This window comes from Pseudomyrmex gracilis, unplaced genomic scaffold (genome assembly GCF_002006095.1).
Source record: "Pseudomyrmex gracilis isolate BER0280 unplaced genomic scaffold, ASM200609v1 scaffold_141, whole genome shotgun sequence".
NCBI classification, from domain to species: Eukaryota; Metazoa; Arthropoda; class Insecta; order Hymenoptera; family Formicidae; genus Pseudomyrmex; species Pseudomyrmex gracilis.
The window spans coordinates 180,786-195,787 of NW_018020725.1; the positions used below are offsets into that span (position 1 = coordinate 180,786).

General features: G+C 41.4%; 1 protein-coding gene across 7 annotated transcripts in view; it reads left to right on the forward strand.

The window, feature by feature from the left end:
- The window catches only part of LOC109857036 (Down syndrome cell adhesion molecule-like protein Dscam2), an 87,733-nt gene extending 77,755 nt beyond the window's left edge, over positions 1–9,978 (forward strand). For 3 of the 7 annotated variants that reach the window (XM_020432913.1, XM_020432914.1, XM_020432916.1), the window contains 12 exons: positions 185–339; positions 1,914–2,095; positions 2,790–3,098; positions 3,818–4,114; positions 4,670–4,805; positions 4,902–5,029; positions 5,502–5,930; positions 6,235–6,519; positions 7,835–8,121; positions 8,833–9,082; positions 9,195–9,285; positions 9,503–9,978. In XM_020432913.1, the coding sequence (XP_020288502.1) occupies positions 185–339; positions 1,914–2,095; positions 2,790–3,098; positions 3,818–4,114; positions 4,670–4,805; positions 4,902–5,029; positions 5,502–5,930; positions 6,235–6,519; positions 7,835–8,121; positions 8,833–9,082; positions 9,195–9,285; positions 9,503–9,932 (2,979 nt within the window). In that variant the 3' untranslated portion in view covers positions 9,933–9,978. Of the gene's footprint in view, positions 1–184; positions 340–1,913; positions 2,096–2,789; positions 3,099–3,817; positions 4,115–4,669; positions 4,806–4,901; positions 5,030–5,501; positions 5,931–6,234; positions 6,520–7,834; positions 8,122–8,832; positions 9,087–9,194; positions 9,286–9,471 lie in introns of all 7 variants that reach the window. The other 4 variants (XM_020432917.1, XM_020432915.1, XM_020432918.1 and 1 more) reach the window with 4 other exon arrangements.
- Positions 9,979–15,002: the final 5,024 nt, after the last annotated feature.

The following is a 15,002-nucleotide window of genomic DNA, read 5'->3' on the forward strand; positions in this document are numbered from 1 at the left end:
AAAGCTTGAGAAATATGCAAATTTGATATCTTATATTTGATCTCGTTTGTTTTTTTTTTTTTTTTTTTTTTTTTTTTTTTTTTTTAAATAACGTTGCGATAATAATCGAGAACGAAGGGATCGTTTTTTTGTTTGTTTCACGTGCGCCGTTGGGGGCGTTTTTTTTCGAATTTTTGCGAAACAGGTGCAAACGGACGGCGAAAAGCCCGGTGGACCGCCCAGGCACGTCTCTGTGGAACCCCTGGGCCCGCAGCAGCTCAAGATCACGTGGCAGCCGCCGGATCGATCCCTGTGGAACGGCGAACTGCTCGGATATACCATCGAATACACCAATCTCGGGTATCGTTATCTGCTTACCGGGGCTCTTGAGCCGCGGCAGTTTGCGGCATTTAGCGTTCATCATCGAGCATCCGAAGTCTCGACCGATGATCGCGATCATCAGTTCGCGAGATATATGCTCGTGTACATACATATTCAGGAGACAGTTTGTACAGATTGAGGCATTTGAGATGCGATCAATTTGCATTTGTTAAAAGAAAGATGAAATTCGTGAGGAAATGTTTTAAACAAATGTTGCATTTGGAAACAATAATGTCCGCGTTACTTTATTATTTGACACAAAGTGACGAGAACTATTGTGTTATGCGAAAAGTTTTACTCAACATAAAAATAACTCTAGTATATTTATTATGTTACTTAACAAATAACAAAAATCGAAATTTAATAAATAAATAATTAATTTTGTATTATTATTTGGTAAATAATTATTTGTGTACGTGTAATCTAATAAAAAAGATATATTTTTATTCGACATGTAAAATGTCTCAGTCTGTATGTATTTTTACATTCGGATCGGTTTCCTTCATAGATAGAAAAAGTTTATTTAATTTTGGCATAGCAAAGAGATTGTTTTCCGTGTGTCAAGTGAGATGATTATTAAAACTCGCAAAATTAAATACAACAAACATAATGTTTGCGCTATTGACGTGTATTTTGGTGTAGTAATAATTCACGCGCTCCCGGTTTTGCAAAGAAGCGAAGAAATGTCTCAGTCTGTATGTATTTTTACATTCGGATCGATTTTTCTCCATAAAAAGAAAAATCAATTTTATTTAATTTTGACGCAGCAAAGAGATTTGTTTTTCTGCGTTTGTTAAGTGACGATTATTAAACCTCAAAATTAGATAAGACAAACATAATGTTTGCGCTATTGACGTGTATTCTGGTGTAGTAATAGTTCATGCACTTTTGGTTTTACAAAGAAGCGCCATGAATTCTTAAAATCCTTTTGTCCCCTTTAGATCCCGTAGTTACATTCCAATGAATTTCACGTTTGTTACTTCCTCCATTATATTCGAATCGGACAGCGGAACGTAATAAACGCGAGCGATAATAAGGTCGATGATTTCCGACAAACTTTTGTGCCAGAAATTTCTCGTTTTTAGACACACACAGCCGTCAACTTTCTGATAATAGGATTTAAAAAAAAAAAAACGTATATTGCATATCGCGTGTGCTATTTACTTACAATTTATTTATTTTACAATCTATTTGCTTACAATCTCACTTCTCAAAATAAATTTGAAATAATAAATATTGCGTTTCGCTGATATTAGAATGTACAGAGTAAAAATTGAAATATATATATATATATAAAGTGTGACGTGTAAAAGAGAGAAAGAGAGAGGAAAAACGATTGAGAAAAAACAACGCGAATCTTTTCACGAGCGATGCAATTTAGCCGTTTTCTTTCGAAATAAAATATTCCTTTTCTCGTTTCCCGTCTTTCGTTTTCGCGCGACGCCGACACGATAGATATTTTAACGACTGTCGAACGCGCGCGCGCGCGCCTTTGGCGCTTCGCGTTATCTTCGCGCTTCGACGAACCGTGATTCGTGCCTTTTCATTTTCAGGGGAGATGATCAATTGACAAACACGACGCGAGTAGGCATCACAGGAAACGGGGACGGTTCGCACGAGTACAGACTGATCGGTCTGCGAAAATACACCCAGTATAACGTGGTAGTGAAGGCGGTCAATAGCAAAGGAGACGGCCCGGGATCCGATCCCGTGATGGCGCAGACGTTGGAGGACGGTGAGTGAAGGCTCGGGAAATTCTCCCCCTTCCCGTTTCGAGAGCGCGATTTTGCGCAGTGTTTTTTTCACGAAACGAAAAATATTATTTGACACGTTAAACAAAAGCAATTACATCGCGTGTCGCTTTGACGGGCAGACCCGTGTCTCTCTTTGCATTTTGATTACCAACTAAATGTAATCGAGAATTGCAAATGATGAGATCAAGTTTCAAATTGCAAATTAATATTATAATTTAAAGTTTGCATCACGTGTGTACATATATGCGCGCACAACACATCGGGCATGTTGTGCAAACATTCTATACCGATCTATAATGCATAACGTCGAACAACAACGACAATTATTTGCGTTACGATATCGAGTTGCGGAATGAGCTTTTACGCGACTCAACACCGCGCACGCGAGTTAAAATATAACCCTCGGATGACAGCAAAGGATATCTCGTTACATTTTTTATCGTAACACTTTCAAAACAGTTATGTAACGTTTTAGCGCAAATTATTCACAGTTTTATGTCGAAACTCTGAATTTTTTGCATCTTTCTCTCTTGATTGGCTTGAATGTGTCATAAAACATCCGAGAGAGTTTATGCATCTCTCACAGTATATACATAAATAAAATTCACGCTCATTCCGACACACGCATACCAACGGGACAGCCGCGTTACAGCGATTTACTATGATTTGACATAGTTCCAAGTGCGCCACCGCAGAATGTAGCCTGCGCCGCACTGAATGGTCAGAACATCCAGGTGACCTGGAAACCGCCGCCTTCCGACAAAGTTCACGGGGTCGTGCAGGGGTACAAGCTGCTGTACGAGGCTGCGAGCGGAGCCGGCACGGACACGCAAACCGGCAGAGAGACGAAAATCAGTCATGCCCTCAGCACGGTACTGCACGCGCTCACCCCGTACACAAACTACACGGTGCAGGTGTTGGCCTACACCCGGGCCGGCGAGGGTGTCACGAGCAGTCCCGTGTCCTGCACCACCGGGGAAACTGGTAAACGACAATCAGATCGCTTCCATGTGTCTCACAGAGAATCCGTTTTTTTTTCTTGCATTTTCAATACATACATGCGCGCGTTTCTATCTACCTCGATAAGAGATTCAGAATGTTCTCTTGACGGAGGGGAAAGATCGTCTTTATTCCCACCGCTGCGGAGAGAGAGAGAGATAGAAGAGAGAGAGAGATCAGCCGTAAAAATTGACAATTTTACGACAGTTTCAGGTGTGTTTTTGTTGTTGGCAGTCGCCCCTCGAGGCGAGTTGTTTACTTTAATTACTTGCTATTTATTTTCGCCTCGTCTCGCTCGCTCTTACTTAATTGTCACCACGCTGAATGAGGAAGATCGCTTTGTCACGCTCCACTTGTAATTGTTTCTTTCTTGTCACTCGTCCAGAAACGTCCGGGAAAATTTATAGTCTATCCCACAAAAGCCAAACTATATATGTATATATATGTGTCTGATATCTCTCTCTAATTAAGACGCTGCAAACTCGAAATTTCTTATTGAGGTAGCAACGTGTTTGGGAAAGGGTTGTCCAACCGAGAAATTGGAGTAACTTTTTTATCACATTTGTTGAAATACTTTGCGCGCTTTTCTTTTCTGGGAAAAAAAAAGTAACAAAAATTAAACAAAGTTACCGCGCGCGCGAAGAATACCAGACGCCGAACACGTTCGGCAAGCTGCGGTGTTTCATAGTTAATTTCGCCGACAGTTCCCGACGCCCCCGAACGAGTGAAGGCGGTAGTCAGCGGGGAGAACGCCGTTACGATCTCTTGGCTGCCGCCGCGACGACCGAACGGCCTGCTCACTCAGTACACCGTCTACATTCGCATCTTGGATCAGGGCCAAGAGATGAAGATCACCAAGAGTACTCTGCCGGCGCAGAATCTTCACCACGAGGTGACAGGGCTGAAGCTACACGAGTCCTACGAGGCGTGGGTCACCGCCTCGACGAAGGTCGGCCAGGGCTCCAGCACGCCGGTTATCAAACTTCAGCCAAGCAGCAAAGGTAAGTCGCTTCTTTCGCGGTGTTGTCTCGGAGTTTTGTTGCAAAATTTTTCTCTCGCGCCGGTGCAAAACTTTATCGCGTCGGTCGGGACGCGTTTCGCAAATGTTTCGATCAAACTTTTCATTTTAGTCAAGTCGCGGCGAAATATCACGCGACTTTGTCGTCGTCGTCGTCGTCGGTTGAAACGCGTATCAGACACACAAGGGAATACAAAATTTTACAGGGCGATAGTTGATTGCCTGAAGGAAAACGTTCTTCGAAGTGGAATATTCTCCCCGATCAATAGCGAGCGCGTGACCTATTACGACTTTTCGATAATAATATATTCACATTTGCGAGAGAGAGAGAGAGAGAGAGAGAGAGAGAGAGAGAGAGAGAGAGAGAGAGAGAGAGAGAGAGAGGGAGAGAGAGAGAGAAAGAGAAATAGATAGATAGATAGATAGAGAGAGAGAGAGAGAGAGATGTTATATACATATATATATATATATATATATATATGTATGTAATAGAGCGCGCAAATGGCGCGAATGGAAACTCCAAGTCCCCTTTAATTAGTTCCAGCTGCCATAATATCGTTCGGTGTGCCCATCGTGGTTCCTTGGCGGGTGGACGTTAATATGCCTTGCCTCGTCGTTGGCGATCCTCGGCCGAGCGTTGAGTGGCGACGTGCCGACATGAAGCTTCAGCAGAAGTAAGTAGTGTACTATTCGGCGATAAATTTCGTCGTAAAAAAAAAAAAAAAAAAAGACAAAGTCGATTAAAAATTTCATGAGTCCGAGATTTGCAGATCCGACGGGGAGCTCGACAACACCTTGACTCTGAGAAACGTGCAGAGAACTCACGAGGACAATTACTCGTGTCACGCGAAGAATTTACTCGGCGAGGACGAAATTACGTACACGCTGCACATACAGGGTAAGGTTACACGTGCAAGAAATCGAGACGCTAATTATGGTTTTCCCTCCCATCCTCCGAAAAGTGAGAAATTATTTCGGTGTAATGCGATTTTCCAGAAAACAAACCAAAAACAGACAATAGTTTCCTCGCGAAAGCGACTTGTGAAGGAAAACAAAGAGAGAGTTTAAAATTTATTTAATTAGAAATTGTAATCGTGTAATTCCTATTGTGTAGATAGAACACGAAGGATATTATAAAGATTCTGTTTAAAGCCCTTTGCTGCTGTTTCCGCGGAAACTCGCGCGCGACTTTATATATAGGATAACTCCCTATGAATTCTTAGCCGGAAGCAAGAGAGACGTATCTCTCAGTAGGTGGATAAAGCAGAGAGAAGAACGCGGTGTGTGTATGTGTCGAGGCGGGTAGATGTTTCGCCGTCTCTCGCGCGGAGCACGAGAGCCAAGTTCTAATTGGTAAACTTTACGCATAGTACCGCCAACGTCGCCGACTTTGCTGGCGACCGGCACGACGACCGACGCTATCCAGTTGCAGTGGAAGCAGGGCGACAACGGTGGCGCGCCTATTAAAGGATTTCTCCTGGCTTATCGTCGCGAGTTCGCCGAGTGGGAGGAGGTGATGTTGGACAGGCGTGCGAGCACGCATCTGCTCGAGGGTTTGAAGTGCGGCACGCGGTACCAGTTTACACTGGCGGCGTTTAATCGGATCGGCAGCGGCAGCGCAAGCGACATACAAACGGCGAAGACCAACGGCTCGAAGCCGATTGCGCCGCCGAAGCATCACTTCGTCAAACCGAATCAAACATTCGTTGTTCTGGAATTGGCGGCCTGGCAAGACGGTGGCTGCCCGTTGACCTACTTCGTCATCGAATATAGAAGGCTGCCCGGGGATTGGCTGCTCGGTAAGAACCTACTAACTTTTCGAGAAGTCGAAGTCACGGAAGAGAGGCAAAGAACGAACGCTCAATGGTACTCGAAAATAAATAAAAAGAACGAGACCATTAATCGATCGGATTAATTTGGAAATGAAGTATATTTGGGGAAGCAGTAGATTTTAATTTTTAACCACCCTTTATACCGGACAAATTTCGCGCGCGCGCGCGTGTATTAAAACGTCAAAGTTTTAATTCCCGATCGTTTATTATTCCATCAAAGTTTGATCTGCGGGATTAAATTCACGCAGATTTGATTAATAACGTGTTGCAGTATCCAATAATGTTGAGCCGCAGTCAAAATATACCATCGTGGATCTCGAAAGCGGCACCAGTTACGAGCTCCGCGTGACGGCTTACAACAACGCCGGTTTCACCCAGGCTGAGTACCTGTTTAGCACGCTGTCGACGAACGGTAACAATCGTTTGCACGAGGATCATCCGCAGGAGAGTGAGAACACGCCGCTCTATCTCGACGCGCACGTTCTCGCGCCAAGCGTCATCTCGGTGCTGGCAGTCGTGCTGGCGATCGCCGGCGTGTGTTTTTGCCTCAAGACACGTGAGTATACACGAGGGATCTGTGTGTACGTGCGAAAAAATCTCGTTTCTGTGTCAAAATCGCGCAAACGCTTTAGGCAAAGGGAAAACACAGGCTCCAGCGATACGAGGAGTATTTGCTTTTCCGCGCGCGTCGAAAAAATCTGTCGAATGCCGTTTATTTTCGCGTATTCCACTTGGTACACATTGTAACGATTCCGCGGTGAATTGAAACAGAGAGCAGGCGAAGAGGGTGGGGACAGTCTCGATGTTTTATTTTTTCGTCAACTATCCTCGATATCAGGTACAATGTCAACAGCAGCGGTCCGCGATATCGGCCGCGAGCGTTTGGTTTAATTAAAAACTTTATAAACGAATCACGTAGTCGACCAATTGTGTTTCAGATATCTGTCGGGATACAAGAGAGCGTCTTGTTTTATGCGTATTTCGTAAGAAATGATGCCAGATAAACGCGATCAAAAGATGTATATACAAGGACAAATCTTCAGAGAACGACTCAATTTTATTTTTTTTTGCAAACGATCGAATAAGCTTTTCCCTTTTTCGTTCATATATCTTGAAAATGAGTATTTCGCATCGATATACATATATATATAAGTTTGCGCAATTTCCGCGAGAGGATTTTACATTTGTAATACACTACAAAACTCTATCGTGTATTTTAAATGCACGCGTTGAAGTTCAACTGCGACGCAGCAATATGTATATTCCGAATGTCATAAAATTTTCACGATATTTCATTTTTTTTTTTTTTTTTTTAAATTATGTATTGTCGATTGATTGCGAACAGCTTAATTTTAGAAATTTACTTAAACAAACAAAAAGAAAACATACATTTGCGATACAAAATAAATTTTCATTTTGTAATATTCATGGCTGACGAATATTACGCACTGACTGTCGATTTTTGCGAAATCGACCATTCGCATTGTATTATAAACTATTTGCATTTAGAATCAAATTTTGTTATTTAAATTCGCGTAATTGAAGTTCTCGAATTAAAACGTCGCGCAACTCACGAAATTCTCACAAAATGCAATTTNNNTNNTTNTTTTTTTTTTTTTTTTTTTTTTAAATTTTAATTTGTGTCATCACTTTTCAACTCCGTTAGCTCTCCTGATGCGTCACATAAAATCGTCTCAAATTGGAGTTCTGTTACATATATATGTATTATATTTTTATCCTATACGTAATAAATATTAAAATATAATGTAAAATTATATTATATATAACATATGTAAATCAACGTAATCAGTCGTTGCGCAATCTGTGATATCGTAAGTGTCCGCCGATGCGAGTGCACGTTCCGTTTTTAGATGCGGAGGAATCCAGAGGTGCGAACGATCCGAGCTCGCAAACGCAGGCGGCTTTAGACAACAAACACAATATGGAACAGAGGGAGCAGTATTACGCCACCGTGAGGAAACCGGGACAGCAGTCGCCTTGCCGCGAGGTGAGCGCCCTGGAACGAATACCCGAGTATTCGGAAGATATTTATCCGTATGCCACCTTCAATCTGCCCGAGCAGGAAAATCTTTCGGCGAACCCCATGAGACAGGCGTTCTTCTATGAACGCAGCGAGACGATGCTGCAAGGTGCTCAAGTACGTTTTATTTCTCACAACGGTTCACGCGGCGGCGCTCACACCGCCGATCCGTCTTGCGATCCTCTTCTTTTGACGGCCCCGCGCTCTCTCGTCGTAAATCGCGCGACGTCCGGACTGATAAAAAAATTTTCGAACTTGCAACGTCCAGATAACTTTCCTGGACAAAGTCACGGCGACTAAGTAATCTAATTAACGTGGTCACGTGACGTAACTAGAGTAATTACTTTCCTCCGTTTGTATTAGTACTTACATGAACGAAGATCATATTGTTTGCGCCCCTTCTCTCTGCGCTGCGGAAAACTTTAAATTGGAAACTCCACCGTAACACGTTGATTATTTAAACATCGTTTGAATTCAAACCAGAAATATAAATATGAAATATACATCAAAGCACGACTCTCTCTTAAACGAGATTGACAAAATTAAAGAAACACACTCCAACATAACGATGTTTCTGAAACATCAAGAAAAGAACTTACGTTCAATTCAAGCAAATATTTGTTTCGTGTCAATTTATCGACGATCTCCACGTTCCGTCTTACTTCAATATTTTACAGTCGACTAAGAATACTCTGCGTTTGATATTCACGGTTTAAATATTTTACACACATGTATATATATATATATATATATTTAGAAGAGTTTATATATTATTTGCCGTACAAGGGCCAAACAGCTCGTCAAGTATTCGATGCGAATCGATTGCAGTGCGACGTGGACCAATACACGAAAGTACGGGGTCGAGCGCGACGCAAATCGAAGTCGTTCAAGTCGGAGTCGGAGGAGTACGACACGTTGGGCTCGGACAGCGACACGGAGGTCGGCACCAGCAGTCGCACCGAGTCGTCGAATCACCTGGACGATTCCGGGCCTACGTCGATAATGGCGCGCTCGCCGGGACCGAACTCCGTGAATCGAGAGCAACGGCTTGCCTTGGTGCAGCGACCGGTTCATCATAGTAAGTTAGTATTCGGTTTTCTGTGTCCGGGAGGCGGCTTCGTGCCAGCCTCGCCCGTAATCAAACGCGCTAATCACTAACTGCTTCCCGCGTCAACGTCCCGTCTTTCCAGATGTGCTGTACCACACGCACGAATCAAGTACATCAACCGAGCCGTCACCAATTTCTGAGAGGAAGACTTTCCCGAGGCTCGAAAAGCAAAGGTAAAAATCACGCTCGCGACTTTCCCATTCCCTCTCTTCTGTATATCTCGGAAAAATAAATATAAAATTACACATATTTTTCGACTTTTTAATAAACATGTTTGTGATATATTTTAATGAAACAACACACACAATCTGCGCTCAGACGTTTGAATAGTTTTATTCGAATAAATCAGAGTTTTTCAGCGCGCGAAGAATTATTCGATCTTCCTCGCAGGAGTCGCAGCGCGACAACAGACGTCGCGATCGACGGTCGCGTTCCCGGTATATTGCGACCGGTGCTGAAGTTGTCGGAGTCCGGAGTGCATTCGTACTCGCGAGGAGCGTCGCCGAGCCACCCGGTGCGTCCTGGTTCCTACGACAGACTGGAGAAGGAGCCGCCGAACACGAGAAAGTCCGTCGAGTCGCTGTGCCTCCTGGAGGAGCCGGCGGGTACGTTCCGAATGATGAGGAGGAACGACGATTGGGGCAGCGAGCTGTCTACGTTGGAATTGAAGCCACCGAGCGGCTTCACGGACGTGCACGAGACGAGTGAGGCCGAGTGCGACATCGACATGAAGCTGAAGCTTCACAGAAAGCGATCGGCCGGTCTCCACTCGAACAACTCACTTTCCAAATCGCCCAAGGATTTCACTATCACTGTCTAAGTGTGTTTTAATCAAATATCGAAACAAAAAAAACAAAAAAAAAAAAACAAAAAAATGTAACGAAAAAGAAACGCCAAAAAACCGAAAGATTTCATCGATAATTGCCAAAGCATGAGTGTTATTAAGTAAGTTACGATTTTTCGCCATTGAAGATTCTTGCGACTGCCGTTCTACGAATCTAAAAATCTCTGAATGTTTGTCTTTTTGGGATGACTACTGTGTCAAAACTCGTTTACAAATAAAGAGTTATTTTTGTAAAAAAAAAAAAGTGAAAACATGCAAATGACCATGTCCGCACTTGTTTTACATAATCCCGCCACCAATTCTATTTTGCTAATTTGAAAATACATTACTTACCCATCTGATGATTCTTTGTCAATAAGGAAATGATCCAATCTCTATATTCCCATCACAAAGTTTTGTCATCATTTTGTTGTCTGTCGGACAGTTAAATCGATTGTTAACAATACTATAAAAAAAAAAAAAAAAAACGAAGCAGTATTTTTCAAGCACGCGATGTAAAACTAACAAAAATTCGTAGAATATGCAAGAAGATCCAAGAGCAAAGGGAGAATAACTCCCCTTTTAGCCATCAGTAGCGCCACCGAGTGTCTTACCGACTAACTAGCTTGTCCAAAACGCTGCGTCGATAATGTCACTGCTCATCCTTTCTACTCCGTTTACAAAACATAAAACTATTTGTCATTTAAGTACGTTACAAATAACATATATATTTATATGTATATATGTGTGTATTTAATTGAATAACTTCAGTATAGAAACATATACTGTATAGTTCCCGTTGAAGAATATTTCTAATTAATATTATGTACAGACTTTGATGCTTTACATGAAATGTGCTGCTCTTTTATATAAAAATATCAAACCAAAGTAAAGCCAATCATAAGTTTAGTGAACTTAGTTCTGATTGATCACACTCCCCGTGAACCAATACCATTCCAACACCAAATCAAACTTCGGTTCACACCACTCTCAATTCTAATCCATATGACACGCGTAACGCTAAACAATCAGAGTTAATTGCATATCTAACGCAGAATGTATGTCTCTTACATAGAACATATATACTGGAAGGGGCATAGCCTATCCTGACATACGTAACATAAGTGTCCGCAACATCTATCTATCCTTTGTCTGCACGAAATCTATCAATGCGCTTGCGTGAGAGGATAACCGACTCTCTTGCACAATGGACGGAATAGCGATAGCGATAGAAATAACAAAAGTTTTAAAGAATTTATATTTAAAAATAAAGGTAGGAACAGCGGAATCTAACATACAAAACTACACATGTATCAATGCAGATCANAAAATCGGAATAAGCAATAGCGATAAAATTTCAGACGAGTTGGAATTCTGTGTTAAAAACTCTGTTATTTCTATCGCTATCGCTATTCCTTCCATTGTGCAAGGGGCTTAAGAAGATATATATGGTATGTGAAGGTATATATATTTTAGCTTGTCATACATACACACATACAACATAATCGACGCATGCGTATTGCGGTATTATGTACAGACAAGGATAGATAGATGTTGGGAACAACGGCAAGTCAGCTATGCCTCTTCCAGTAATATATGTTCTAAGGCCGACACCAATGAGAAACAGGGTTTGTTATTTTTTTCACTACTAAAGCAGTGCTAAAATTGTGATTGACCAGACGAGGCACACGACGTGAGAAATTAGTCAAAGTTACTAGAAGATGAGAAATATAAAGAAGAACTGAAAAAAAACGAAGTGAGACAGATGATCTATCTTGCTATTGGCTTCTATCGCGCATGCGCAGATAGGATAGATGGCGTTGCAGAAATCAAGTTGCACTTTGCCATCGCGCATGTAGTCTATGGCCATTGAAGAGCGAGGTTCAAAAAGCCGAGTGTCAGTTTTATTTTACGGAAGACAAAAGACTGGTATTTGGAACTAACTGGTAAATAAAAAAACACCTCAGATTCTTTTTTCGACCAGTTGCAAATTTCTCGCAAACTATTTATTAGACGTATATGTTCTTAAGCACGGACAATTTTTTTTTTTTTCGAATGAAGCGTACAGTTAAAAAAACGAGTAATACTATCGCACATAATGACTGATGTCGCAATCATTACATCCGTTTAAAACTTCTAAAACTTCTTCGGTGTGTGTGTTTGTGTATTTCCGTTTTTCTTTATTTTTTTTTGTTTTTCGTTGAGACACGTACTGTATAATAATAATGATAATAATAATAATAATAATAATAATAATATGTCGAGTAATTTGATGATGAAAACCGCAAATAGACCGGCGTGCTTTGACGCGACTTGATTGACATGCGTGTCGTCTCTCTCACCGCTTAATTAATAATTACATTACAACGACGAAGTGCGCCGATTTTTCAAAGACAATTTACGCGTGACGTCGTAGAATTAATTAATAATCAGTAGTGACGAATTGCGTCGACAGAGACGACCCACGCGCGCGACGCTGTAGGAACAAAGAGAGATGTGTTGATTTGCGTTGTTTCGTCTTTTTTTTTGTTTGTTTGTTTTCAATGCCTTTCGCTTCGGTAGTCGCCACGCAACGACTGCTCGTCTCTACCGACGCAAATCACTCGCGTGTGTTTTTTATTTGTATTTTATTTTTTTTTTTTCTTATTCTCGATGGTTGATCGATGGTCAGAAAACGACTTGTTAAAAATTCCATCGAGGGCAGTGCGTTTGCTATGCTCGAGGATTAACTCTTTCGCTGATACACACATGATCGTCTTTAATCGAATGTGATGATGTCCCACCGTCTACGCGGCTCATCTAAAAGTGGGGTATCCCTTTGATATTTATTTACAGGGTTTTCTCGCGGTTCGATTAACAGCAGGTATATAATTTTCCTCTCGCGATTGCGCTTAATTAAATCGGTCTTAAATCTACACGAGATTTCGATTCTCCCACTTTCAACGTCTTAGACACGTGTGTTGTGAAAAAGTGTACTAGGAAGAAAATAAAAAAAATAAATAAAAAAAAAAAACAGTCGTACCGAAGTAAAGATGTGCGGGCACACGGTCACACGGTTTTGTTTGTCCCCGTAGCGAAAGAGTTAAGAGGAGAGAGAAAAAAAAATAGATAAGAGAAGGGAAGGAATGTTATGTCGTAGTTAGGTAAGTTTGGCAGTCTCAACTGTCGTGTTTCTTTTCGTGCTTTTTTTTTTTTTTACGTATTGACTTCGCACTTCTTTCGCATCGTCGGGATATTGAATTGGGGCATGGCGCGGATTCGTGATACCCGTTTGTCCCTGTTTTCTTTTTTTTCTAACTTTCTAAACCTTCCAATTTTACACAGCTGAGTGGGAATCCGGCGTGTCGATCGCGAGAATTGTTAAATGTAACGTTTCTTTTTTTTTTTTAGACACCGTGAATACATACATATACATACATATATATATATATAAAACAGCTTCTTTGTGTGTTTTTTTTTTACAGTTACCGTAGGCCGTAGTGCGTACGTTCGAATGAGAATCTCCCCTTAGATGCGTGTGTGCTGCGTGACGATTTGTTACAAATTAAATTTGTAGAGTTGCGAATCACAGCGTCTTGCTTTTACGAAACAAATCGTGCTCTATATATTTGAAGATGATATTCGGTAGGAATTCGACACATTCTCTGTTAACGCGTGTGTCTCAGTGTCTACGCATCATCGTCGTCGGAGTTAATTTGTTTCTTTTTTTTTTTTTACATACAAGCAACGGATTCTCTGAAATGTGCGACCGTGCGCCAAAAACGATCCCCCCTCGATACCGTGCGATTTTGTTTTAATAAAATACACATGTATGCGCACATACGTACGTTATATATATATGTATATATATATCACATTAAACCAATTCGGAACGCAACTCCGTGCTTACTCTATTCTTCCCTCACGTGTGTGGTCCGTAATACAGCGCGAGTGCTACAAGTTGTGATTATTAATCTTCAGTTAAATTACCGAGAGTGCGTTAAAGAGGGTTGAAAGGGGGGTGTAGTTTGCCCGACGGAATTCGCTGATGAAACTCGGCGAACCGTTTCTATTGCAACGAGAACAAAGAAAACTTGTCCATCTTCTTTCGATAAAACCGACTTTGTTTTTTTTCTTACAGCCGTCCGATGTGGACGAACGACGGAAAATGTGGTCACGCGTCGGACATCGTCGGAAGTTTCGCAGCGCGTTGATGTGAACGATGATGATGACGATGATGATGACGACAACGACGACGACGACGACGACGAAGAAGAAACGAAGGAAATTTCCAAGTAAGCTAGATGCCAACTAACGAATCGAGAGACTTGTGTATGTGTCTGTGTGTGTGTGTGCGCGTCGTCTTACAAATATTAATATAGTTGACTAGAGTCTACATTTATCTATACACACCACCTAGTGTTTTTTTATCTTTTATCATCGAGTGTGTTAATAATGCAGGCGGCCGCGTTGCCGATCTCGCCTCTTCGCACGGCCATTCATATCTCACATTAGACGCTTATGCATTTATCCATTGTATAGGTACATACATATATATATATATATATATATATGTGTGTGTATATATATATATATATACACACATATATATATAATCGGGTAATATCGTAAAATACAAGTGTATAGATCTGCCGTGTGTGTGCGCGCGCGACGAGATATCGCTCTCTTTCTCTCTGGCTGTTCTGTACAAATCAGCCTGTCTGAGGAATTCGGAGTATTATTTTTCTATGGCAATAGTTCTGTGTGTGTGTGTGTGTTTCGTTGATTCAAAGACAGGAGCGATGCCTCGCGTCCGCCACGCGTTCACAATTTATTACTTTACTCTCTTTCTCTCTCTCGCCATTCATATATCATAAATATTTATATGTATATATATATATATAATATATCTCTTCTCTTTTTTCTCTCAAATATTAGCGCGTATTCGTGTGTTGTGTGTGTCTTTCACTTCGGTGTGTGTTCGTGTGTATACACATGTATATTATATATATATAATATCGCTCTTTTCGTGTATTCTTCTCTCTCTCTCTCAGATGACTTAAAATTACGGCGTTAACTAAACGATAC